Genomic DNA, 25,234 nt, shown 5'->3' on the forward strand with positions numbered 1-25,234 from the left:
TGCAGGCAGATTCCTTCCTGTCTGCACTACCAGGGAAGCCCCTGGAACACAAAGGGGGTCAACGAGAGTTGGAAATGGGGTAGGAGTTGGGGAGGGTGTTGACTGTCTACACCCTCCTCAACTCCTACCCTCCTCCCCTAATCTCATTCTCCCTTTCTTCCCCTGACTCCACACCACACAGTCCCCTCCCCCACCTATCCCCCCGCTGAATATATTTTTGTCGTTTCACATTTCTGAATTCACTTGAGGGCTCTGTAGTCAGATACACTTTCCACAGTGGAAACAACTTCCACTCAGTGAAAAATTAACAGATTTACACCAAGGGCAATTCCAATTCCCAGGCCTGTGAAATACTGGAAGTCTTAGCTGCTGAAGGGGATCAGAGTCGTTCCTGTCTCCTCCTTGAGGGTCTATTCCCTGGATCCCTCCATCAGACCACAAGCTAAAATCAGAGGATGCCCAGTGGAGAGATGTCTGAGATGAAGCTCCTGCTGTGAACAGTGCTTGTGGTGGAGATGTTTGTGGGGTTGGTGTTGGTGCATCCGGGAAGGGGGATAAGGGGCATGAGTATGAGTATGTGAATGAGGCAGGGAGCTGGACAGAAAGGGGTTCAGGTGAGACTGTTGCCTCGGGCTTGAGCATCCCAGAGAAAGAATACATGGCTGTTTCCACTGACCCAAAATCTCCCTCCCTCTGCCCGCCAGAAGTGTAATCTTTCTGGTCTACAATTCCAAGAAGCTTCATAAGGTCTGCACTCAGATCTTCTGCCCCCTCTGCATCATCCTGTCTTCCTCCTCCTGTGGCTTCAGAAGCTGCAGCAGTAGCAGCAGTGGCCCCTGTCTCTTCCTCCTCTTCACTTGTTCCTTCTGTTCCAGCCCCACCAGCAGGGGCCAGGCTTGGCCCCTCTGTGACTGGTGCCGCCTGGGAAGACTGCAGCTCCTGGAAAGAAGTGAGCAGAGTTGCGACCTGCCCTGACGGGGGGCGGGGGGGGGCGGGGGGGGCGGGGGCGGGGGCGGGGCGGCAGGACGGAATGGGCGGGGGTTGGGCGTGCGGGGGGAGGGGCGCGGGGGGGGGGCGCGCGCCGGGGGGCGGGGGGGGCGCGCCGGGGGGCGGGGGGGGGCGCGCGCCGGGGGGCGGGGGGGGGCGCGCGCCGGGGGGCGGGGGGGGGCGCGCGCCGGGGGGCGGGGGGGCGCGCGCGCCGGGGGGCGGGGGGGGGCGCGCGCCGGGGGGCGGGGGGGGGGCGCGCGCCGGGGGGCGGGGGGGGGCGCGCGCCGGGGGGCGGGGGGGGCGCGCGCCGGGGGGCGGGGGGGGGCGCGCGCCGGGGGGCGGGGGGGGGCGCGCGCCGGGGGGCGGGGGGGGGCGCGGGGCAGGTGACGATAATCTCACGGCCTTGAAGATCTTCCACTTCAGGAGGTCCCGCTCTTTCTGCACTTCCGCTAGGCTGGCCTGGGTCAGCTGCAGCTGGAAGGCCGCCTCCTTGCTTTCGGCCTCATGCTGTGCCGCGCGCAACGTCAGGTCTGAGGCCAACGCCTGAGCTGCCGACCTGTGCAGCCCGGCGAAGTCGTGCAGCCACTGCACCCTGTGCCTGTGTAACTGGCTCTGCTTGTAGGCGAAGCGCACTCCCAGGGCCAGGCTGCTCCAGGCACAGGCCTCTTTGGCCTGGCTGGGCACCAGGCGGTCCTCCAGAATGGCCCTGAGCTTGTCTTCCACCTTCTCCCAGGACAGAGAAAGATTCTCAAGGTAGAACTCAGGGCCTTTCGCATGCCTGGACATCCTCTCGTTGATGAAAGCCATCACTTTGCCATGCCGGAACCCACTACTGACGTCCTCAGATTTCAAGGCCATGACGACTGAGTGCCTTTGGGGCTTGGCTGGCTCTGTGAGGATGAATGAATCAGTCCCCCTCCCCTCCCCCACCCCATGAATCTCCTCTTCTCCGCTTGCCTCCCCTCACATGGTACACCCTCCTAAAGACTTTTTGCCCTGCCCCAGGACGCCTCCCACCAAACCTCACCTCCTGACCAGTGAGAGTACAGGCCAAACAAAACCGTCTACCACACCCAAAAGGTCTCTCTCCTCGAAGGCACCAAGAAAAGAAACGCTTCGGTCTACCCTTCGAGGTTTTTACCTCGGGAATGTTCCAACTCCCAGAAACTGCGAGGGTGAGGGGGGTGCGTGTAGAAGATTTTCTCCCCTCCCCCAGACATAAGGGAACCTCCTGCAGTATTGCAAGTGTTTGAAGGTGGGAAGAAACAGGAGTGGTCAGAAAAGACTCAGAACCAAGAACATGAAGCCCTTGTAATCAAATACCAAAATTCTCAACCCCCCCATCATAATGGTTTGTCCCACTCAGGGGCCGGCCCCTTATAGAGATGGAATATTCTGGAACAGGAAATAGCCCCCATCTCTCAGTGGCCTCGGTTGCCCCCTGGAGGCAGGAAGTGGAACCTGACTACCGCCTCATTCCCCATCGCCTCAGTTCAATTCCGTTCAGTCGCTCAGTCGTGTCCAACTCTTCGTGACCCCATGAATCGCAGCACGCCAGGCCTCCCTGTCCATCACCATCTCCCGGAGTTCACTCAGACTCACATCCATCGAGTCTGTGGTGCCATCCAGCCATCTCATCCTCTGTCGTCCCCTTCTCCTCCTGCCCCAATCCCTCCCAGCATCAGAGTCTTTTCCAGTGAGTCAACTCTTTGCATGAGGTGGCCAAAGTACTGTAGTTTCAGCTTTAGCATCATTCCTTCCAAAGAAATCCCAGGGCTGATCGCCTTCAGAATGGACTGGTTGGATCTCCTTGCAGTCCAAGGGACTCTCAAGAATCTTCTCCAACACCACAGTTCAAAAGCATCAATTCTTCGGCGCTCAGCCTTCTTCACAGTCCAACTCTCACATCCATACATGACCACTGGAAAAACCATAGCCTTGACTAGATGGACCTTTGTTGGCAAAGTAATGTCTCTGGCCATATCCATTCCCAAAACATGCTCGTGTCTTGAATTTGTTTACTTCCAGCGTGTACTACCTCTGCCACCACTGCCACCACCACCGTTCTCCCACCCCCTCCCCCCGGCCCTGCTTGCAGCCATTGTGCACCAGGTTTGTCTCTTGCCGTACCCTGTCATAAGGACCTGACTCTGTCTCTGTTAGCTTCTGATGGTATTTCCAAGCCTACAAGATAAACTTGCCAGCTCTCAGGTTGAGTACTACTTTACCACTTACTATATAATGTGCTGTGACTGTCTTAGTTTTTATCTATCGGCCTGAGGACTGAATGACAAAATGTATGTAAAGTAGTAATGTTTTCTCTGGTCCCATTTTTGTAAATAGGTACTTCCCCAGTGGCTCAGACAGCAAAGCATCTGCCTACAATGCGGGAGACCCAGGTACGACCCCTGGGTCGGGAAGATCCTCTGGAGAAGGAAATGGCAACCCACTCCAGTACTCTTGCCTGGAAAATCCCATGGACAGAGGAGCCTGGTAGGCTACAGTACATGGGGTTGCAAAGAGTCGGACATGACTAAGCGACTTCACTATATTTTTGTAAAATGTGCAAATTCTCTGTGTGCGCGGGAGCGTGCGCGCACATGTGCAGGAGCGTGTGCGCATACATATGTTTCTATGATCTTGGAGAAAGGAGTGGAAGCATATAGAAAGTGAAATTGAAGTCACTCAGCCGTGTCCGAGCAAGTGTCTTATATGTATGCATGCATTTAAAATCTGCAAAGTTACATACCAAAGTTTTAACAGTGGTTATTTTTGGGTGGTGAGGATACAGTACTTTATCAAAAAATGTTATTCCCTATATTTTTCTCTATTGTAAAATTTATTTATAATAAACATGTATTATGTTCTTCACATTTCTTAAACTATTTATTTCTGATAATTTCTGATCATTTAAATACTAGAAAGTAAATGTCTTCCTATATAATCCAACCCTTCCCTCCTACCTGGAAGATAACCATTGTTAACAGTTTGAAATTATCTTCCAGTGTTATAAAGTAGCCCATAGCAAGTAACTGACAGTTTCTCAACTGAAGCCTCCCCTCTCTTGCCTCCTGGCTTTTGCACAGGCTGCTTTATGAACAGGTTGTTCCTCAGCGTCGCCTGCTCTCCCCACTCCCATTCTCCTCATCCACCTAATTCCTGTTCAGTATTTATTACCCTTTCAAGCAGAACTAAAGTGTTCGCGCCTCTTATAAGTATTTCTTGATCCTCCAACCCCTTCCCACAGGCTAGGCTGGATTGTGCCACTTTTCTGTGTCTCCATGGTGCCTTGTGCGTACCACATGCAGTACTTTCCACACTGTATTATAATTCATGATTTTCTAAAAATTTTCCCTATTAACTGGGCATTCCTTGAGGGCAGAATCTAGGCTGCATCTTAATTATTTCTGTGTTTTCACATCTTGCACAGTGGTTAGCACTTAATAAATTAATTGCTGAATGAATTGAAATAATTCATTACATCAGTAATGAGGCAAACAAGTACCTTCATAGAGAGTTCTATTTTCTCCTCTGAAATGCTTTTTCTCCACACAGACTGATTTTCTGCCACCTCACAGCCTCTTATGGAAGAGACCTCGCCTTAGTGTTTGAAACCAACCAGTATCTGACAGATTTGGGATTTGTAAAAAACACCCTGGAAGATTCTGGAATGAAGTTTCTGTGTGAAGGATTAAAACAGTCAAACTGTATCTTATAGACATTGAGGTAACTGAGAGCAGGAGAATTTGTTGTTTGTGTTCATGTAAATTTTTTGGTCAGTTTCTTTTGTTTTGGGGGAGAGCATGAATAAAGTAATGAGGTCATTATAATGTTCTCTAAAGGTTGTACCTGCTTCTTGTGGTGCACTAGCAACTGTTCACAGCACCAATCAGTGGCTCACTGAGCTGGAATTTAATGAAACAAAACTGGAAGCATTGGCTTTGAAATTGCTCCATGAACGCTTAAAAGATCCAAATTGCAAAGTACAGAAGCTCAAGTAAGTTGTCACTATTAGTTTTCATACTGCAAGAAAAAATTTATAAAGATGCAGCTCAAGATGGATGTTGTATAATCAAAACACATTTCAAGGAGTCATGGAGAGGAAGAACAGTGAAAGTAGCAATAACATTAATGTCAATAATGAAAACTCACTGAGCAATTCCTTTGTGCTAAGCATTGTGCTGAGTGCTTTGATTTCCTTTAATGTGTACAACAGCTTTGCAAGATTCAGATTACTGTCCCTATTTAACAGATGAGAAACCCAATAGTATAAGGCTAAATAACATGACAGAGACATAATAGGAAACCCAGATGTGTCTGACCTCACAGTCCATGTGCATGTGTGGTAAGTCACCTCTGTAATGTCCGACTCTTTGCAACCCTGTGGACTGTAGCCCACCAAGCTCCTCTGTCCGTGGGATTCTCCAGGCAAGAATACTAGAATGGGTTGCCATGACCTTCTCCAGGTGATCTTCCCAACCTAGGGATCAAACCCACGTCTTACATCTCCTTCATTGGCAAGTACATTCTTTACCACTAGTGCCACCTGGGAAGCCCAAAGTCCATGTAATGACTTTGGTAGAAGATTTACCATATATATATCTTCTTTTCTGAAGAACCCTGACTAATTAGGGTTCTTCAAAGAAACAAAGAGGTAAAATGTGAATAAACATATAGAGAGATTTATTTTAAGGAATTGGTGCTCTCTCACATTATGGCAGCTGGCAGGTTCAGTATCTGCAGGGTAGGCCAGCAGACTGGAGACACAGGAGAGCTAGTGCTGTCTCCTGGCAGAATTTTCTCTTCCGAAGACGTCAGTCTTTCTATTAAACTTTCAACTGATTGGATGAGCCTCACCCACATTATGGAGGGTAAATTACTCAAAGTGTGCTGATTTAAATGTTCAGTTCAGTTCAGTCGCTCAGTCGTGTCCAACTCTTTGTGACCCCATGAATCGCAGCATGCCAGGCCTCCCTGTCCATCACCAACTCCTGGAGTTCACTCAGACTCACATCCATCGAGTCAGTGATGCCATCCAGCCATCTCATCCTCTGTCGTCCCCTTCTCCTCCTGCCCTCATTCCCTCTCAGCATCAGGAGTCTTTTCCAACGAGTCAACTCTTCGCATGAGGTGGCCAAAGTACTGGAGCTTCAGCTTTAGCATCATTCCTTCAAAAAAAATCCCAGGGCTGATCGCCATCAGAATGGACTGGTTGGATCTCCTTGCAGTCCAAGGGACTCTCAAGAGTCTTCTCCAACACCACAGTTCAAAAGCATCAATTCTTCAGCACTCAGCCTTCTTCACAGTCCAACTCTCACATCCATACATGACCACTGGAAAAACCATAGCCTTGACTAGACAGACCTTAGTCAGCAAAGTAATATCTCTGCTTTTGAATATGCTATCTAGGTTGGTCATAACTTTTCTTCCAAGGAGTAAGCGTCTTTTAATTTCATGGCTGCAGTCACCATCTGCAGTGATTTTGGAGCCCAAAAGAATAAAGTCTGACACTATTTCCACTGTTTCCCCATCTATTTCCCATGAAGTGATGGGACCACATGCCATGATCTTCGTTTTCTGAATGTTGAGCTTTAAGCCAACTTTTTCACTCTCCTCTTTCACTTGCATCAAGAGACTTCTTAGTTCCTCTTCACTTTCTGCCATAAGGGTGGTGTCATCTGCATATCTGAGGTTATTGATATTTCTCCTGGCAATCTTGATTCCAGCTTGTGTTTCTTCCAGTCCAGCGTTTCTCATGATGTACTCTGCATATAAGTTAAATAAGCAGGGTGACAATATACAGCCTTGATGCACTCCTTTTCCTATTTGGAACCAGTCTGTTGTTCCTTGTCCAGTTCTAACTGTTGCTTCCTGACCTGCATACAGATTTCTCAAGAGGCAGGTCAGGTGGTCTGGTATTCCCATCTCTTTCAGAATTTTCCACAGTTTATTGTGATCCACACAGTCAAAGGCTTTGGCATAGTCAATAAAGCAGAAATAGATGTTTTTCTGGAACTCTCTTGCTTTTTCCATGATCCAGCGGATGTTGGCAATTTGATCTCTGGTTCCTCTGCCTTTTCTAAAACCAGCTTGAACATCAGGAAGTTCACGGTTCACATATTGCTGAAGCCTGGCTTGGAGAATTTTGAGCATTACTTTACTAGCGTGTGAGATGAGTGCAACTGTGTGGTGTTTGAGCATTCTTTGGCATTGCCTTTCTTTGGGATTGGAATGAAAACTGACCTTTTCCAGTCCTGTGGCCACTGCTGAGTTTTCCAAATTTGCTGGCATATTGAGTGCAGCATTTTCACAGCATCATCTTTCAAGATTTGAAATAGCTCAACTGGAATTCCATCACCTCCACTAGCTTTGTTCGTAGTGATGCTTTCTAAGACCCACTTGACTTCACATTCCAGGCTGTCTGGCTCTAGATGAGTGATCACACCATCGTGACTATCTGGGTCGTGAAGATCTTTTTTGTACAGTTCTTCTGTGTATTCTTGCCACCTCTTCTTAATATCTTCTGCTTCTGTTAGGTCCAGACCATTTCTGTCCTTTATCGAGTCCATCTTTGCATGAAATGTTCCCTTGGTATCTCTAATTTTCTTGAAGAGATCTCTAGTCTTTCCCATTCTGTTGTTCTCCTCTGTTTCTTTGCATTGATTGCTGAAGAAGGCTTTCTTATCTCTCCTTGCTGTTCTTTGGAAGTCTGCATTCAGATGCTTATATCTTTCCTTTTTTCCTTTTCTTTTCGCTTCTCTCCTTTTCACAGCTATTTGTAAGGCCTCCCCAGACAGCCATTTTGCTTTTTTGCATTTCTTTTCCATGGGGATGGTCTTGATCCCTGTCTCCTGTACAATGTCATGAACCTCATTCCATAGTTCATCAGGCACTCTATCTATCAGATCTAGGCCCTTAAATCTATTTCTCACTTCCACTGTATTATCATAAGGGATTTGATTTAGGTCATACCTGAATGGTCTAGCGGTTTTCCCTACTTTCTTCAATTTAAGTGTGAATTTGGTAATAAGGTGTTCATGATCTGAGCCACAGTCAGCTCCTGGTCTTGTTTTAAATGTTAATCTTGATTTAAATGTTAATCTCATTTAAAAAGTACCTTCACAGAAACTTTTAGAATAATGTTTGACCAAAAATCTGGGTGCCTTGACAGGCAATTTGATAACATAAAATTAACAATCACAATGTATATTTGGCGTTTTCTATTGTAAAAGCTCTTAAGCATTAAACCTTTCTAAATCCACTTTGAAATTAATTTTTTATTTAAAATACCTCTATTTAAAATTTCTAAATTGGGAAAATATGTATACATGATGTCTTTATGAGCCCTCTTCAAGATTGCGTTTGGAGCCTGGTAACTCAAGAGAAAAATTGAGGACTCAGATGTTGTAGTGTATATCATAGAAATTCTTGAAAGTGATAGCAGAGAAAGTTGATGGGAAACAGTTTAAGGAATTGGACTGCTTAATATGGAGAGACAAAGATCAAGAAGACAGGAAAGTCAGTAAAAACCACTTTTTGTGTCCAAGAAGAAATATTATATGGATGATGCTGATGTTTCTCTAAGGATGGCAAATTATTAATTAGTAATGAACTTATAGATAAGAGGAAAGGAAAGATCTTTTGACTGTATTAAGGATGATTATAGCACTTTCTCCTGTAATTTGAAAGAAGATATGAGAGTGATAAAATTCATGCTGGGAATTAAAATGAGATTAGGTCATTTGATATTTCCTTCCAATTCTTTTCTTTTTGGTGGCATTCAACATTTATTGAGTTCTCACTGGGGCATACAGTGTTGTGGGGTCAATGTACAAATCCCTGTCATAGGTAAAAGGGGGCTGTGACATATTCAAGGATGGGGGTCTCATATAGGTGGACCTTATTTTCTTTTCTCATGATGTTTTGCAGGTAGAGGATGAGTGGCCAATTCTGTGTCTTTCTTTTTTTCCAGGTTGTCTGCTAGTTTTCTCCTTGGAAGCTCAGAGACTATTGGCAGATATCTTGCCTCTGTTCTCATTTGCAATCCAAACTTCACTGATCTGGACCTGAGTGAAAATCTCCTGGGGGACACAGGGGTGAAGTTTCTCTGTGAGGGTCTCAGACATTCGAACTGTAAGGTGGAGAAGCAAGAGTAAGTTTTTAGAACTATCTGCTGTCATCTTACAACTACTGAAATTTTTGAATGCCTGTTCTGTGGCAGGATCTATGCTTGGTGCTTGCCAGAAGTTATTTCACATAATTCATTCCCTGAAGTAACTATATAAGGTGGGTTTTCTTAGCCCCATTGTACAGATGAGAAAACTTTGAGGGTTGGGGGGAAAGTGACTTGTCCAACATCACACCACTAAAAATTAGTGTAGTCAGGGACTTCCTTGGTTGGTCCAGTGGTTAAGAATCCACCTTGCAATGCAGGGACACAGGTTCTATCCCTGGTCCAGGAAGATCCCACATACAGTGGGAAACTAAGCCTGCGTGCCACAGCTACTGAAATCCGAGTGCTCTAGAGTCCATGCTCCACGACAAGAGGTTACTACAATGAGAAACCCGTGCACTCCAACTAGAGAGTATCCCCCTACTGTCTGCAACTAGAGAAAGCCCTCATGCAGCAACAAAGACCCAGCACAGCCAAAAATAAATAAATATTTTAAAATATAAATTTATTTATTTTAATTGGAGGCTAATTACCTCACAGTATTGTATTGGTTTTGCCATACATCAACATGAATCTGCCACAGGTGTACATGTGTTCCCCATCCTGAACCTCCCTCCCACCTCCCTCCCCATCCCACCCCTCTGGGTCATCCCAGTGCACCAGCCCCGACCATCCTGTATCATGCATCGAACCTGGACTGGTGATTCGTTTCATATACAATATTATACATGTTTCAATGCTATTCTCCCAAATCATCCCACCCTCGCCCTCTCCCACAGAGTCCAAAAAACTGTTCTATACAAAAGTGGTATAGTCAAGATGTGACTCCAAAATCTATCTTATCCATATCCCATGCTCTTTCCAGTATACAACCATCGTGTGTGTTTACAGGAGTGATGCTAATTAAACATTAACTCTATAAAGAATACTACTATGTGTCCAACACTGGGCTGGACGTGAATGGATTTATCAAGAGGATAGCAAGTGACAAGACTGCCCTTAGAGACACATAGATATGAAACAAAGAGCAACACAGTTGAATGTGTAATCAAGTGCCTAACACTATAGAATCATTCAGAAATGTCAGATGAGCCCAGGGAAAGAGAGAAGGTCACTGTGGGCTGGAGCCCTCAAGAGGAGACTGTGTAGGTGGTGGGCCAGGAGCTAGAACTTGAAGGATAACTAGGACTTAGCTAAATGAGAAGGCTGGGAAAACATTCCCAGGAAGTTCAATGACAGCAGTGGCTGATTTTTCTTTTTTGTCTCTGGGTAGCTTGAACACATGTTACCTGACAGATGGAAGCTGTGTGTATCTCTTTTCTTTCTTGCAAGTGACTCAGACTTTTAAAGAGCTGTTTGTGTTTGCCAATTCCCTGAGGGACACAGGAGTACAGCATCTCTGTGAAGGTCTGTGTCATGTGAATGGTATAACCAAGAATCTTGTGTAAGTGTCTGCTCATCCTTGTCCTTCTCATGGGCATTGCATTTGAGGTTCAGCAGGACGACTGCCATGGGTAACAGCAACATTGGCGTCCCCATACCTGCAGGCTTTCTGAATGTTCCCTCTCTCCACTTTGTTGTGAGTCCCTCACCCAAGTCCTAAGCTCTACCCGGAGCCTGACAAGGCTGCTTCTAATTAATAACAAAATTGAAGATTTGGGACTGAGATTGCTGTGTGAAGGATTAAAACAGCCTGACTGTCAGTTAAAGGATCTGGTGTAAGTATCGTGGACAAGAGCCACAGGCAGAGTTCCTTGATGTTTGAGCAGCTCCCCAAATTAAATGATTTTTTTCTGGCCTGGTGATACAGTCTCCAACAAAACATGATGACTCGATAATTTAGGGGGAATAAATCTTCCTCTCTCCACAATCTCTGCTTGGCCCTGGCCCAAGGGATTTTTTTTACATGACAAACTGATTTTCTAATGTATTTTTCTAGTGGGTAAACCCAATATCTAAAGTAACCCAATCCTGATGAAATTATGCCAGCCTTATCTATCTTACTTCCTGGCAGACTGTGGACTTGTCACCTAACTGGAGAGTGTTGTCAGCATTCATGCAATTCACTGTACACCAGTGGACACCTGAGAGTCCTTGAACTCAGTGCCAGTGCCTTAGGGGATGAAGGCATGCAGCTGCTCTGTGAAGGGCTGAAACACCCCTCCTGCAAGCTACAGACGTTGTGGTAAGTTCACAGAGACTCCTTGTTCGCTGGGCTCTTGTTCCAGCTGTGTATGAAATGGAAGGTCATTATGAAACTTGGGCTAAACGGATTTCTTTCTTGAATCCCCAATTCCCCATAGGCTAGCAGAATGCCATTTCACAGGTGCATGCTGTGGAGCCCTCACCTCTGTCCTCAGCAGAACTGAGAACCTAACATTGCTAGACTTCAGTGGAAATCACCTTAAAGGTTTTGGAGTTCAAATGCTGTGTGATGCACTGCTTCATCCCATATGTAAGCTACAAACATTCTAGTAAGTTATAGTGGTGGGGGAAGTGGGAGAGAGGGGGTCAGGACAGGTGTTCTGGTTTGGTCATAGCCGTTGCAGTGAGAAAAGAGAACTGAGGACAGACCATGCCTAGGCAAAATATTGAGGTAAGTGAAATAGGCCTTTTCCCTGGACACAGGCAAGGAGAGAGGTAAAGAACAGATAGTCCTAGATGTCATTGCTAAGAAAAGAAACAGAGTGTAGGAAAAAGAGCACCAAATCCACATTCTGCTAGGTCTGGCTTATGTACTAGATCTGGCATCTACTAGCTATGTGACCATTCTTACTTTACCTTCCTGAACTTTAGCATCCTTATCTATAAAATGGGGCCAACATGAGTAGTACCTGACTACCTGGTGTTAGCATGGAAATTGGATGAAGCAAGACATTAATTATGAATGTGCAACCCTGGCACATAGGAGCTACTCCATAAATATTAGACCCTTTCCCTTCTTCTAATACCTGATAGAGGGCTTGTGGTTTACATTTTGAGAGCCTTTAAGATGCAGGGGTATGAAGCTATTACAGAATTATAATTATAGAAAGTGGAGGTCATCACCCTTTCAGGTCAGTGTCCATCTGCCAGCTCAGCAGGCTGGCATAACACACAAAGTAATTCTTAATTAGGATATAGCTATTCTCTTTTGGCAGCTAACCAGTGGCCAAATGGCCATTTATTTCTGTCATTCAGAACTGGAACACATAATGGAAAATAACGGCTGAGTGCAAAAATTCCACATTCCAAAGCCAATTTGATGGATTGAAACATAAATGAAAACAGCATAAAGCCCTGATTGCAAGTTTGGCTGAAACAGAAGCTAGTTCTCTACTAGCAAAGTGAAGTCTATTTGACTCCAGAGTATTTATTCACAACATAATAAACCTCAGGGGTTTAGGGACCTCCATGATGTCTTTCTCAGAAAAAAGGTGACTGGAGTCTATATTGTCAGCAATTTGAAATAAACTCAACAATCAATCCTAATGTTTCTTTAAAGTAATTTAATGTGGTAGCACTCTGTAGTATGTAAGCTTCAGCAAAGGTCCTAAATGATATCATGGATAAATTATTTTGAGATGGTACATGCTATTATTTATTTTTTAAATTGTAGATTGTTGCACTGTTTCCTGTCTCTCTCACCCTTTGTTTTAACCAATCTACTTCCACTGTGTTTTCAGGCCAACCTTCAAACCTTTATAACTTGTCAATCTATTATAAGTTGATAGCAGTGTGCAGTAATAGCTCAAAATACAAAAGAAAGGATACACGTTCACAGAATAGACACCATACACTGACCTCAAATTTTAAACATTAGAGTGTATATAGACAGACAACACTGAAATCAGTAGAAATATATACTTACCCAAGTAAGGTGAGAGGAAAACTTGATCATTTAATGTGGTAGGCTAGATAGGGGATAAGTCCAAGAGAGCCTCTTTAAAGGGGAGTCCTGTCTGGAAATGGTAAAAGCTGAATGAAGCAGTTTGCTTTCTAGGAACTGCTTGAGTGTGAGGTCTGAATTTATTTCTCATTGTATTTTCCCCTGTAAACATTTTTAGCTCAGTCCTTTGCATTTAGTAAAAACATATAGGAAGCCAGTTATTAATTTTGAGCATCTGAGGGCAAGACAAGGAAACAGTTAATGATGTGTTCAATATAGACTAGGTGTCTAGACATTCAGAAGATCGAGGGGAAAAAAAGAGGTTGTGGCCTCAGAGTTACCATGCTTACCTTCACTCATTCTGCAGGCATTTGCTGAATATCTACTATGTGCTAGGCAAATGTGCCAGGTGCTAGGAGACAAGAATGAATAACTTCAGACTCGATTTGTACTCTTCTGGGACCATAGACTTAGTGGTAGAGACAGACACACGAAGTGATGAATGCAGTAGGGTAATTACAAGATCTTATTTAACTTCTATGCAGAGTACATCATGAGAAACGCTGGACTGGAAGAAACACAAGCTGGAATCAAGATTGCCGGGAGAAACATCAATAACCTCAGATATGCAGATGACACCACCCTTATGGCAGAAAGTGAAGAGGAGCTAAAAAGCCTCTTGATGCAAATGAAAGAGGAGAGTGAAAAAGCTGGCTTAAAGCTCAACATTCAGAAAACGAAGATCATGGCATGTGGTCCCATCACTTCATGGGAAATAGATGGGGAAACAGTAGAAACAGTGTCAGACTTTATTTTTTGGGGCTCCAAAATCACTGCAGATGGTGACTGCAGCCATGAAATTAAAAGATGCTTACTCCTTAGAAGAAAAGTTATGACCAACCTAGAGAGCATATTCAAAAGCAGAGACATTACTTTGCCGACTAAGGTCTATCTAGTCAAGGCTATGGGTTTTCCTGTGGTCATGTATGGATGTGAGAGTTGGACTGTGAAGAAGGCTGAGTGCTGAAGAATTGATGCTTTTGAACTGTGGTGTTGAAGAAGACTCTTGAGAGTCCCTTGGACTGCAAGGAGATCCAACCAGTCCGTTCTGAAGGAGATCAGCCCTGGAATTTCTTTGGAAGGAATGATGCTAAAGCTGAAGCTCCAGTACTTTGGCCATCTCATGCGAAGAGTTGACTCATTGGAAAAGACTGTGATGCTGGGAGAGATTGAGGGCAGGAGAAGGGGACAACCCAGGATGAGATGGCTGGATGGCATCACAGACTCAATGGACGTGGGTCTGGGTGAACTCCGGGAGATGGTGATGGACAGGGAGGCCTGGCGTGCTGCGATTCATGGGGTCGCAAAGAGTCGGACACAACTGAGCGACTGAACTGAACTGAACTGAAGGGAACCGTGGCAGGGGACAACTCACCCAGCTCAGGAGGCTCAGGACTATAGCCAGGGAAATGGGGGTAACTTTGGAGAAGGGTAAGTCTATACTCAGGAGCTAGCATGAGCAAAGGCAGACAATAAACAGCATATTTTATAGTACTTGATAGGAATACAGGTGGGAAATGTCTAGGAAGTTTGCTATTATGGGAACATAAAGTGCAAAGCAGAATGTGTCAAGAAATGAAACTGAGGGTGTAAGCAAGGCTTTGTATTCCATGTGTGAGTAGTAAGATGTGTTTACAGGATTCTGGGTACAGATTCAACTGTCACTCTTCTTTCTCACATATCTGAGTGTAGTACATTTGAGGGCCTTCCCTCACCTTTCCAAAACTGGTCCTGAAAATGGAGCCACTTTTGCTCCCAAAGCTGGTTGGAAAAATCAGTCCACTGCTGGTGCTCTTTCTTACTGCCACGTGGCGCTCATCTTGAGGACTGATCTTCCCAATCCCACAGAAGCTTGGTGACTGGACAATGATGCTCTGACTGATGTGGATCCCTCCCAGCCCTGCAGTGTTATATATCTGGACTCCTAGCTTGCATATATTTTCGTCTTCACCCAAATGTGCAGTCATTGTTCTCTAAAATACCATATGTGTCAGAAGGTCTGGGTCTAGAAGAGCTCCTTGCATCAGCCACAGGTATGTATGTGTGAAGCCAGTCCTTGCTAGCAAAAATGTAAGCCCATGAGTTGAGGCAGGAGCCTCACTTAAGCCCTCTTCTTTCTTCAAGATATTTTATTTTTGGTGCCTTGGTGCCTTTCCCAGGCACTGGGCCTTGGATAAAGGCCCCCCAAATCACCCTGACACATGTTCTTAATTCTAAATTTGGAAAGAAGGGGTTCGGAGTAGGTGGTCTCATTAGTCTCAGGAGACCTGCAGGATTCCTAAGCATATTGGCCTACTTCTCCTCCAGCAGTGAGTTGTACATGTCAGGAGGTAAGACAGCTTTTGCTAAGTCATTCAAAAAATTCTAAACGTCTTGTTACACTTCATGGCATTAAATGTTTACTTACCCTACAGTTGCATAACTAGCAGAGCTACTCATTTGCCTTTGCTAGATAAAAATTAGCTTCTATCCATTAAAAACTAAAATCTGTAACTCACTACACACTTGAAAGCGTGTATACCTTCTTTAACAGTCAGTAGGTTTTGATCGGGGATACACCTGTGGAGTTTGAATTACCTGTAGGATATCGTGGGGAGTTTTCTAGTAGGTAGGCAGTTGGGTATAGGATTGTTCCCTGGAGGTGACAGCTGAAGCCATATCAGTGGATGAGATTCCTCTAGAGACATTGAGAAGAGAAGCACTGCTGAGAAACATCCCTGGGGAATTAGCCCTGGACAGTACCAACTTTTAAGAGGTGAGTATGGAAAGGAAACAGTCAGTCCATGGGGTCGAAAGAGTCGGACATGACTTAGTGACTAAGCAACCACCACATGGAAAGGAAAACCCATAGAGAAAACCAAGAGAGAAAGGTGTCCTGGAAGCTTTGGTAAAAGTGAGTTTCAAGGAAGAATTGCTCAGCAGTATCAAATGCAAAATGAGTACTGAAAAGTGTCCTTTGGATTTAGCAATTAAGAGGCCATAGATGACCTTGTTAAGGGCTATTTTAGTGCTGTGATGGGGTTGGAAATCAGCTTGCAGTGCCTTGAGAAGATGGGAGATAAGGAAGTAGAGAAGGAGTGGAGACTGCTTTCTCAAGATTTTTGTGAATAGGAGAGGAAATGTCGGGTCATAGCTGCTGGCGGGGGGTGGAGTAGTTCTCCTTTTTGTCTTTTTTTTTTTTAAGGATAGGCCAGTTTGTAGGCTGAGAGAAAAGAGCTCATAGAGAGGTTATAGATACAGGACCTTCAGCAAAGGCAAGCGAGGGATAGAAGTGAGAGTTCAGGAGGAAGTTAAGAATTTTCTTTTCTCAGTCTAAGAAAAGGAGTTAAGACTAAGGGAGGAGGCAGATACCAGGGTGGGCGAAGTGACTGAGTGGTGATGTGCCACAAGTGTGAGTGGGAATCTTATCCTTAAAAGACTAAGAAAGGTACTAAAGGCGTCTGTCGGCTTGACTTGACTTGACACAAGATTCTTTTTGTTTTTCATAGCGTTGACACAGATCATTTACACGAAGAAACATTCAGAAAAATAGGAGCTTTAAACATGAGCAAGCCTGGAATCACCTGGTAGTTTCCAAGGAGAGTCCCTGAATCAGCTGCATAGAGACCTCCTCTCTCTCTGGCACCATCTCTAACAGTTGTGCAGTATTCTTGCTCGGAACCTTTGCTGAGGATGCTAGTGTGAAACAAGCAGCAGTGATTGCTATTCCTTATGTAGAACCATCCACTAAATAGAATGTAAAAGATGAAAGGAAGCACCTTAGTTGAAATCTCTTCAGCAATAATTCCTTACATCAATATATTGTGTTACAATGTTTACTGTTTTTACAAAAACCTCAGGTGGGAAAGTAAGGCTCAGAGAGGGTGTGATGAGCTCCAAGTCACACAGCTCATTAGTGGGAGAGTTGGGACTAGCCTTCAAGCAGGATTCCCAAAACTTAGACCAGACAGGGAAACAATAGAAAAAAACAACAACAACCATGAAGGAGTCCACCGAAAGAGACAAAATACCTGAAATGATTAAAGGACAACAGGGTGTACAAACAAACACGTTATATATTATGGTGCTGATTTTAAGTAAAACTGTAATTCACAAAAGAAAGTAAGAGGAATGAGTGGATTAATAGGGAAAGGCTACATGGAGGTAAGACTTAATGTGGGCCTTGAGAATGAAAGGATTATACTGACCGGCAGCTGTGAGACTGCAGACAAACGGGCCATGTTCATGAGTAGCTCACCAAAAGCAGTTAGGAAGAGGGGAATATTTGTGTTAGAGTTTCTTGCGCTGCCATGATATTCATATCTTAGGCTTCTGAAGGTGTTCTCCAGTACCCAGTTTCCATCCTCCTCCTGAAACTCTCAAGACCTACCCCACGTGTGTGTCCTTCTTCATGGACGCTTATGACTGACACTTCTCATCCCTCACAACATATTCCATAGCCTAGGATGGATCCACAACCACATGTTTCTATCTCTGCCTGGCTTCCACAAAACACCAGATGAGACAAATGGAGAAAGGGAATGCCAGGCAAGGAAAATATCACAGAGTCTGTGAAACTGACAGAAAAGTAGGCTTACCTGATTAAGGTGTAGAGCTGTCTCTGGAGGCTGCTTGCTAGCTGTGTGACCCTGAATAAGTCACTGGGATTCTTGGAGCCTTAAGCTTTCTAATCTGTAAAATGGGAGTAGATTGACATTAACCTTGCAGGGCTGTTGTTTCCAGCCTAGTGCCTACCCCACAGTAGGTACTGATTAATGGTAGCTGTTTGTATGAGCCTGTATCTGTAATATAGCTGATATGTGTAGTCTTTGAGCTCCCAGATTTTCTTGCTGTGTAGTTAGTGTGAACTGTGCATTTGAATTAAATGTGTGTGCTGAAGGTGGTAAATCTAGTGGGGAGAGAGACACACAGTGGAAAGTGATTGCAGACAAGAGGTCTAGCCACTCCGTGTCCTCATCTATCATTGGGTACTGTTCCCTGCTGCCCTCGGAGGTGGTAACTCTCAGTTACGAGACCCGGTCTGGCCTGAGAATGGTCAAGATAGCCATTTGTTTCCAGTTTTCTCAAGTTCTTCTTTCCTTTCAGTTGTTTAACACATTTATTGAGGACTGATTATGTGCCAGGCGTTTTTTGCTAAGTGTTGGGTTTGCAGAGATGAATCTGCCTTTTGCTGTGCACCTTCCCTACCATGTTCTCTGATTGCCCTGGTCCCGCTGTCAGTCTGGCGAATATCTGATAAATCTCAGTCACATTACGAACTCAAAAATATAATGTTAAATGAAAAATTTGCACAATCCTTTGTGTGTGTGCACATGCACTAACATGTGTATCCTGTTTGTCTACAAAAAGGATAAATATACGTGTGTATGTATGTGTCCAGAATGTGTAAGGAAGGATATATATGAGAAATTGCTAAGAAGAGTTACTTCTGGCAAGAGGAAGTTGGCAAGCAGGGGCATTGGGAGAATAGGAAAGGAACTGTTCATTTTCATCTTTAGTAGTCTGTTTTACTAGATTTTTACCATGTGCATGTATTACTTTTATAATTAATAAACTTGATGTTAAAAATAAAACTCATTCATACTGAGAAGTTATTTTTCTCCTTTTAAACTGTGACAATTTAGAAGATAATATAGGGCATCTATAAACATGACATAAAAACCCAAAGGAAGAGAAATATTTGATAATATCAAAATTAAAAATTGCTTCATGGAAAAATCACCATAAAGAGAGTTAAAAGAATATTGATAAACTGGAGGAACATATTTGGCACACATACAAAGATAAGATTAATATCCATATATAATAACAAATACCCAAATATAAATAACAAATCAGTATGAAAAACATAACATAGAGGACTTTGACTTCCAGCAATAATGAAGTAACAATGAATGGATTTGCTCTCTCACATGAACAACTCCAAAAGTGGGCAAATTATGGGAAAACAACCATTTCCACACATTGGATAACAGGCAGAGTTGGGACAAATAAAAAGTAGCAAGATGGCAGTTTTGAGCAGAACTGTATCAGGAGTCATATTAAAGTCAGTGGTTTTATAGCAACTCAATTTAAAGGCTGAGACTGGTAGAATGGAAAAAAAAAAGACTCAGCCATATGCTGCTCATAGATAGTCCACTTTAAATATAAAAACACAAATAGGTTAAACATACAATCTAGACTAAGATACACTATGTTAACTCTAATTTTTAAAAAGCTAAAATGACATTATCAGAGAAAGTAGATTGCAAAGGGAAGAATGTAAAGAGAGATAAAGAGGGCTATTTCATAATAAAGTGGCTAATTGATCATAAGAACATAATAACCCTAAATATATGTGCATTTTAATAACAAATTCAAAATACATGAAGAAAAACTGACTTAACAAGGAGAGACAAATCCATAATTTTATGAATAATGCTGCTGAGTCACCAGTCATTTCTGACTCTGTGCGACCCCATAGACGGAAGCCCACCAGGCTCCCCCATCCCTGGGATTCTCTAGGCAAGAACACTGGAGCAGGTTGCCATTTCCTTCTCCAATGCGTGAAAGTGAAGTTGCTCAGCTGTGTCCGACTCTTAGCAACCCCATGGACTGCAGACTACCAGGCTCCTCCATCCATGGGATTTTCCAGGCAAGAGTACTGGAGTGGGGTGCCATTATCAATAATGGATAGGCCAAAAAGAAAATAGAAACTTTGAATAGCGATATATTTGACTTAATTGACACCTGTACAACACTCAACCCAACAGCAATAGAAAACATTCTTTATAAATGCACATTGAATGTTTACCATATCTGGAGCATATAACAACTCTCAAAATTAAAGGATTTAAGTCATATACAATGTGTTCTCTGACCACAATGGAGTTAAATTAAAAATCAGTAAAAGCAAGATGTATGGAAAATCTTTCAAATATTTGGAAAAATTTACACACTTGTAAATAATCCATGGCTCAAGAGTGAGTCTCAAGGGAAGTTAGTGTTTTAAAAAGAATGAAAGTGAAAACAGACATACAAATTTGTGGGATGTAGCTAATGCAGTACTTAGAAGGAATTTTATAGCACTGAACCATTATTTTAGAAAACCTCTTAAATCAATAACCTCAGATTCTGTAACAAAAAACTAGAAAAAGAAGATCAAATTTAATCCAAAGTAAGCAGAAAAAAAAGAGCATAATACATATATACTGTATGATTCCATTTTTATAAAATTATAGAAAATTCAAAGTATTCTATAGTGACAAAAGATTACTGGTACCTAGTGACGGTTGAGAGGCAGGGATTCATAAGGGTGCACAAGAGAACATCTGGGTGTGATGGATGTTCTCTTTCTCTTATTTGTGGTGATTATTTCAGACAAAACTCATCAAATTATACTCTTTAAAATATATCTAGTTTATTGTATGTGAATTGCACCTCAATAGAGTTGTAAACACTCACACACACACACACACACACACACACACACACACAAATGTGTCTGAAAGAGTCATTTAAGAACACCAATTGTCTAAGCCCCTTATTCTATGGATAAGGAGCTTGGAATCCAAAGAGGTCAAGGTCACAGCCAATTCATGTTAAGACTGGGATTAGAACTTGTGTCCTTATTCCTGGTCTTGCTCATTTTAGTACACTAAAGGCAGAGTTCAGATCAAAGGAGTACATTGCAAATGGTTTGTTTCCAATCCTTTGTGGTAGACGAGTGGGAAGGAGACATGTGCATGATGAAAAGGAGTGACTTCCGGGGTTCTTTCACTGATGTGCCAGAATTGGCTCATACTGACTGGTGAAAGTTGATGGTTACATTTTCAGGAATTTTTCAAGTCAGTTGTTAAAGCCATTTTTAAAAACCACATGATATAAAGCTGCAATTAAATAAATTTTAATAAAGATAAATATTATAGAACATGACTTCCTAATTATTTTTATCACATCATCATCTGTGCTCTTGAGGTAATTCACATCTGTTGTATTTGTATAGCGGAAATGTTAAATAATGGTGTTCTGTTCTGCATCCCCTTGGTAACTTAAAATTGGTCATAGTGGGTGTGTTTACAACATAGAAATAGGCAAATGCTACAAATTAAGGATCTCCCTCCTCTCCTCCCCCTCCCTCAGAGAGCTGATTGTTAAAACTTTAGAGTGTTAGTGCCCAGTCATGTCCGATTCTGTGGGACCCCATGGACTGTAGCCTGTCAGACGCCTCTGTCCATGGAATTCTCCAGGCAAGAATACTGGAGTGGGCAGCCATTTTTTCTCCAGGGGATTTTCCCAACGCAGGTATCGAACCTGGGTCTCCTGCATTGCAGGTGGATTCTTGACCATCTAAGCCATCAGTTAAAACTTTACCAACACATTTCTGCCTTAGCACACCATTTTCCCTGCCATTCATTTAAGGCTGACCTGGAAAGCAACCCATCAGTACCTAACATCATGCTAGATAAGCAGTGGGCAGTTCTTTTATCTAAAAACAAGTAGGTGGCAAATGCAGGTGGCAACAGACTCTGGATCTGAGGCAAGCAGGGCTTGCTGCTGTTCTGTGCTTAGTCGCTAAGTCATGTCTGACTCTTTGTGACCCCATGAACTGTAATCCACCAGGCTCCTCTGTCCATGGGAATTCTCCAGGGAGGAATACTGGAGTGGCTTGCCATGCCCTCCTCCAGGGGATCTTCCCAACCCAGGGACTGAACCCAGGTCTCCTGCATTGCAGGCAGATTCTTTACCAGCTGAGCTACCCAGGAAGCCCAAGCAAGGGTTGGGAAAGCCTAAAAAGATAAGAGGATCAGAAAAGGTACTGTCAGTGAGAGTGATAATGAGTGTGAATTGGAAAGGAGATGGCTGCAACTTTGAGGTATATACTGTGGTTGTGGTGGCGCAGAGAATAAAGAATCTATCTGCAAAGCAAGACATGCAGGTTCAGTCCCTGGGTCAGGAAGATCCCCTGGAGAAGGGAATGGCGACTGACTCCAGTATTCTTGCCTGGGAAATCCCATGGACAGAGGAGCTGGTGGGCTCCAGTCCATGGGGTTGCAAAGAGTTGTACTCACTGAGCCACTAACACTTTCACTTTCACTAGCACTTTGAGGGCATCAAAGTTGTTTATTGGGAAGGGCCTGCCTATTTCACTTCATTTTCCTTTTCTTCTGTTCAAGATTCACTCCATCCAAGGGCTAAGTAAGCAGTTGCCTGGGCAAAATGGGAAAGTTTTCTCTGCCCAAACACTTTCCTGCTTCTGCCCCCTCCCTTCCACCCAGACCGGTAGTTTTTACAAGCCAGCTTCTCTTGTATGTTAACGTGCACAAAAGTGCTGTGCAGGGAGAAAACAAGAAACTATTAGCAGCCTGTTAACATCTCGCCCCAGGTTAGTAAATTAGGGCCTGATTGGTTTCCAAGAGTCTAGAACATATAGAACAAGTGAGTTTTAGTGATGAGAACAAGAGAGGGGAAGGTTCTAGAGCACTGGCAGACAATATGGGTGCCTGTGTGTGTGTATCAGTAAAAACCTAAATTAGAGAAGTAATGACTTGGGCTTGAAAGGGGGTCACCACAAGCAGATGTCACCCATTTCTCAGTTTTGTTTATGGTTGTTTCAGTTTCTCTTGCTCACTTGTCTCTTTCTTGCTTTTCCAATCCAGGAAATCTTCCTTGAAAAAGTTTCGTTCCCAGGACTTCTCTGGAGGTCCAGTGGTTAAGACTCAGTGCTTTCCCTGCCATGGCTGGGGAATTAAGATTCTGTAAGCTGCATGGTTAGCCACCTCCACCCAAAAAAGTTCACTCCCTAGTGTGAATGTATCACAGTCTCTTTCAACAAGCCACTCCTTAATCCCCATCAGAATGGTGGGTGGGAGGAGGCATGCCCCCTTTTCTGAAAAAAATAGATAATAATACTAGGTTTCCCAGGTGGCGCTAATGGTAAAGAACCCACCTGCCAATGCAGGAGACGTAGGAGACTTGAGTTCGATCCCTGGGTCCGGAAGATCCCCTAGAAAAGGAAATGGCAACCCACTCCAGTATTCTTGCCTGGAGAATCCCATGCACAGAGGAGCCTGGTGGGCTACAGTCCACAGGGTTGAAGAGTCGGACACGACTGAGCAACTGAGCACAAAGGTAGCTACACCCACCTCAGAACATACACTGGAGCCACCAGCTGCTTCAAGATCTAGTACTTGGTCTGAAGCACCTTGACACTATATTTTGCCACCACCACAAATATGCCCCACCAGCCTTTGTTTGTTTAAAGCCATTCATTCATTATGATTGTGCTCAGCACCACCAGATTATACACTTTCAAATAGATAAAATGGTACACTTTATGCTATGTGTAATTTACCACAATCAAAAATTATTACACAAATATTAACTTTTATACAAAGCTTAAGATACATTGCAGGTTTAGAGAAAGTCACTTTCCTGCAAAATAAAAAAAAGTTCAAAAGCTAAATATTATAGAGTTCATAATCAGGACAACAGAAACTTTTCCCAAGAGGCCAGCTCTGTCACCACCTCAGCAGTTTGGGAGAGCAGCCTTACTGCAATCATATCTCATGTTCTCATACAGTCATACCTCATTTTATTGTGCTTCTCAGATATTGCATTTTTTACAAATGGAAACTTTATGGAGACCCTGTGTTGAGTCTTCTGTTGGTATCATTTTGCTAACTTTATGTCTTTGTGCATTTGCTCACTTTGTGTCTTTATGTCACATTTTGGTAATTCTCACAAAATTTCATACTTTTCCAGTATTTGTTATGGTGATCTGTGATCAATGATCTTTGATGTTACTACTGTAATTGTTTTGAGGTGCCATGAACTGTGCCCATATAAGATGGCAAAGTTAACCAATAAATGTTGTGTGTGTTCTGACTGCTCCACTGCCCAGCCATTTACCCATCTCTCTTCCTCTCTTCCTCTCCTTGAGCCTCTCTATTCACTGAGACAAAACAATTTTGAAATTAGGCCAATTAATAACTTAACAGTGTCCTCTAAATGTACAAGTGAAAGGAAGAGTCGCATGCCTTTCACTTTAAATCAAAAACTAGAAACAGTTAAGCTTAGTGAGGGAGACATGTCAAAAGCTGAGAAAAACTGAAAGCTCAGCCTCTTGCACCAGTTAGCCAAGTAACGAATGCAAAGGAAATGTTCTTGGAGAGAATACAAAGTGCTACCCCAATGCACACATGAATGATAAGAAAGTAAAACAGCTCTATTAGTGATGTGGAGAAAGTTTTGGTGGTCTAGATAGAAGATCAAAACAGCCACAATATTAACTTAAGCCAAAGTCTAATCCACAGCAAGGCTCTAACTCTCTTCAACTCTATGAAGGCTGAGAGAGGTGGGGAATCTGCAGAAGAGTTTCAAGCTAGTAGAGGTTGGTTCATAAAGTTTAGGGAAAGAAGCTGTTTCCATAACATCAAAGTGCAAGATGCTGCTACAAGTCCTGATATAGAACCTGCAGCAAGTTATCCAGATAATCTAGCTACGAAAATTAATGAAACTGGCTATACAAGACAATATATTTTAAATGTAGATGAAACAGCCTTCTATTGATAGAAGACGCCATGTAGGATTTTCATAGCTAGAAAGGAGAAGTCAATACCTGGCTTCAAATCTTCAAAGAACAGTCTGACTCCTATTAGGGGCTAGTGCAGTTGGTGGCTTTAAGCTGAGGCCAATGCTCATTTTAGGATTCCAACAATCCTGAGGGCTTCCCTCATAGCTCAGTTGGTAAAGAATCTGCCTGCAATGCAGGAGATGCAAGAGACACAGGTTCGATTTCTGGGTCGGGAGATCCTCTGAAGGAAGGCATGGCAATCCACTCCAGTATTCTTGGGATTTTCTTGTGGTGCAGAATCCACCTGCAATGCAGGACACCTGAGTTTGATCCTTGGGTTGGGAAGATTCCCTGGAGAAGGGAAAGGCTACCCACTTCAGTATTCTGGCCTGGAGAATTCTATGGACTCTATAGTCCAGGGGGTTACAAAGAGTTGGACATAACTGAGTGACTTTCACCTTAGGCTTCCCTCATAGCTCAGTCGATAAAGAATCTGCCTGTAATGCAGGAGTTCAGTTCAGTTCAGTCACTCAGTCTTGTCCCACTCTTTGCAACCCCATGGACTGCAGCACACCAGGCCTCCCTGTCCATC

The 25,234-nt window shown here is 43.6% G+C and overlaps 1 protein-coding gene across 1 annotated transcript; it reads right to left on the bottom strand.

The window, feature by feature from the left end:
- Nucleotides 1–225: 225 nt before the first annotated feature.
- TEX13B (testis expressed 13B) lies at nt 226–1,845 on the bottom strand. The gene is given in 2 exon segments (XM_068962534.1): nt 226–939; nt 1,387–1,845. Coding segments are annotated over 2 exon segments (1,173 nt in total).
- Between the last annotated feature and the right edge of the window lie 23,389 nt (nt 1,846–25,234).

Source organism: Capricornis sumatraensis, chromosome X (genome assembly GCF_032405125.1).
Source record: "Capricornis sumatraensis isolate serow.1 chromosome X, serow.2, whole genome shotgun sequence".
Lineage (NCBI taxonomy): Eukaryota > Metazoa > Chordata > Mammalia > Artiodactyla > Bovidae > Capricornis > Capricornis sumatraensis.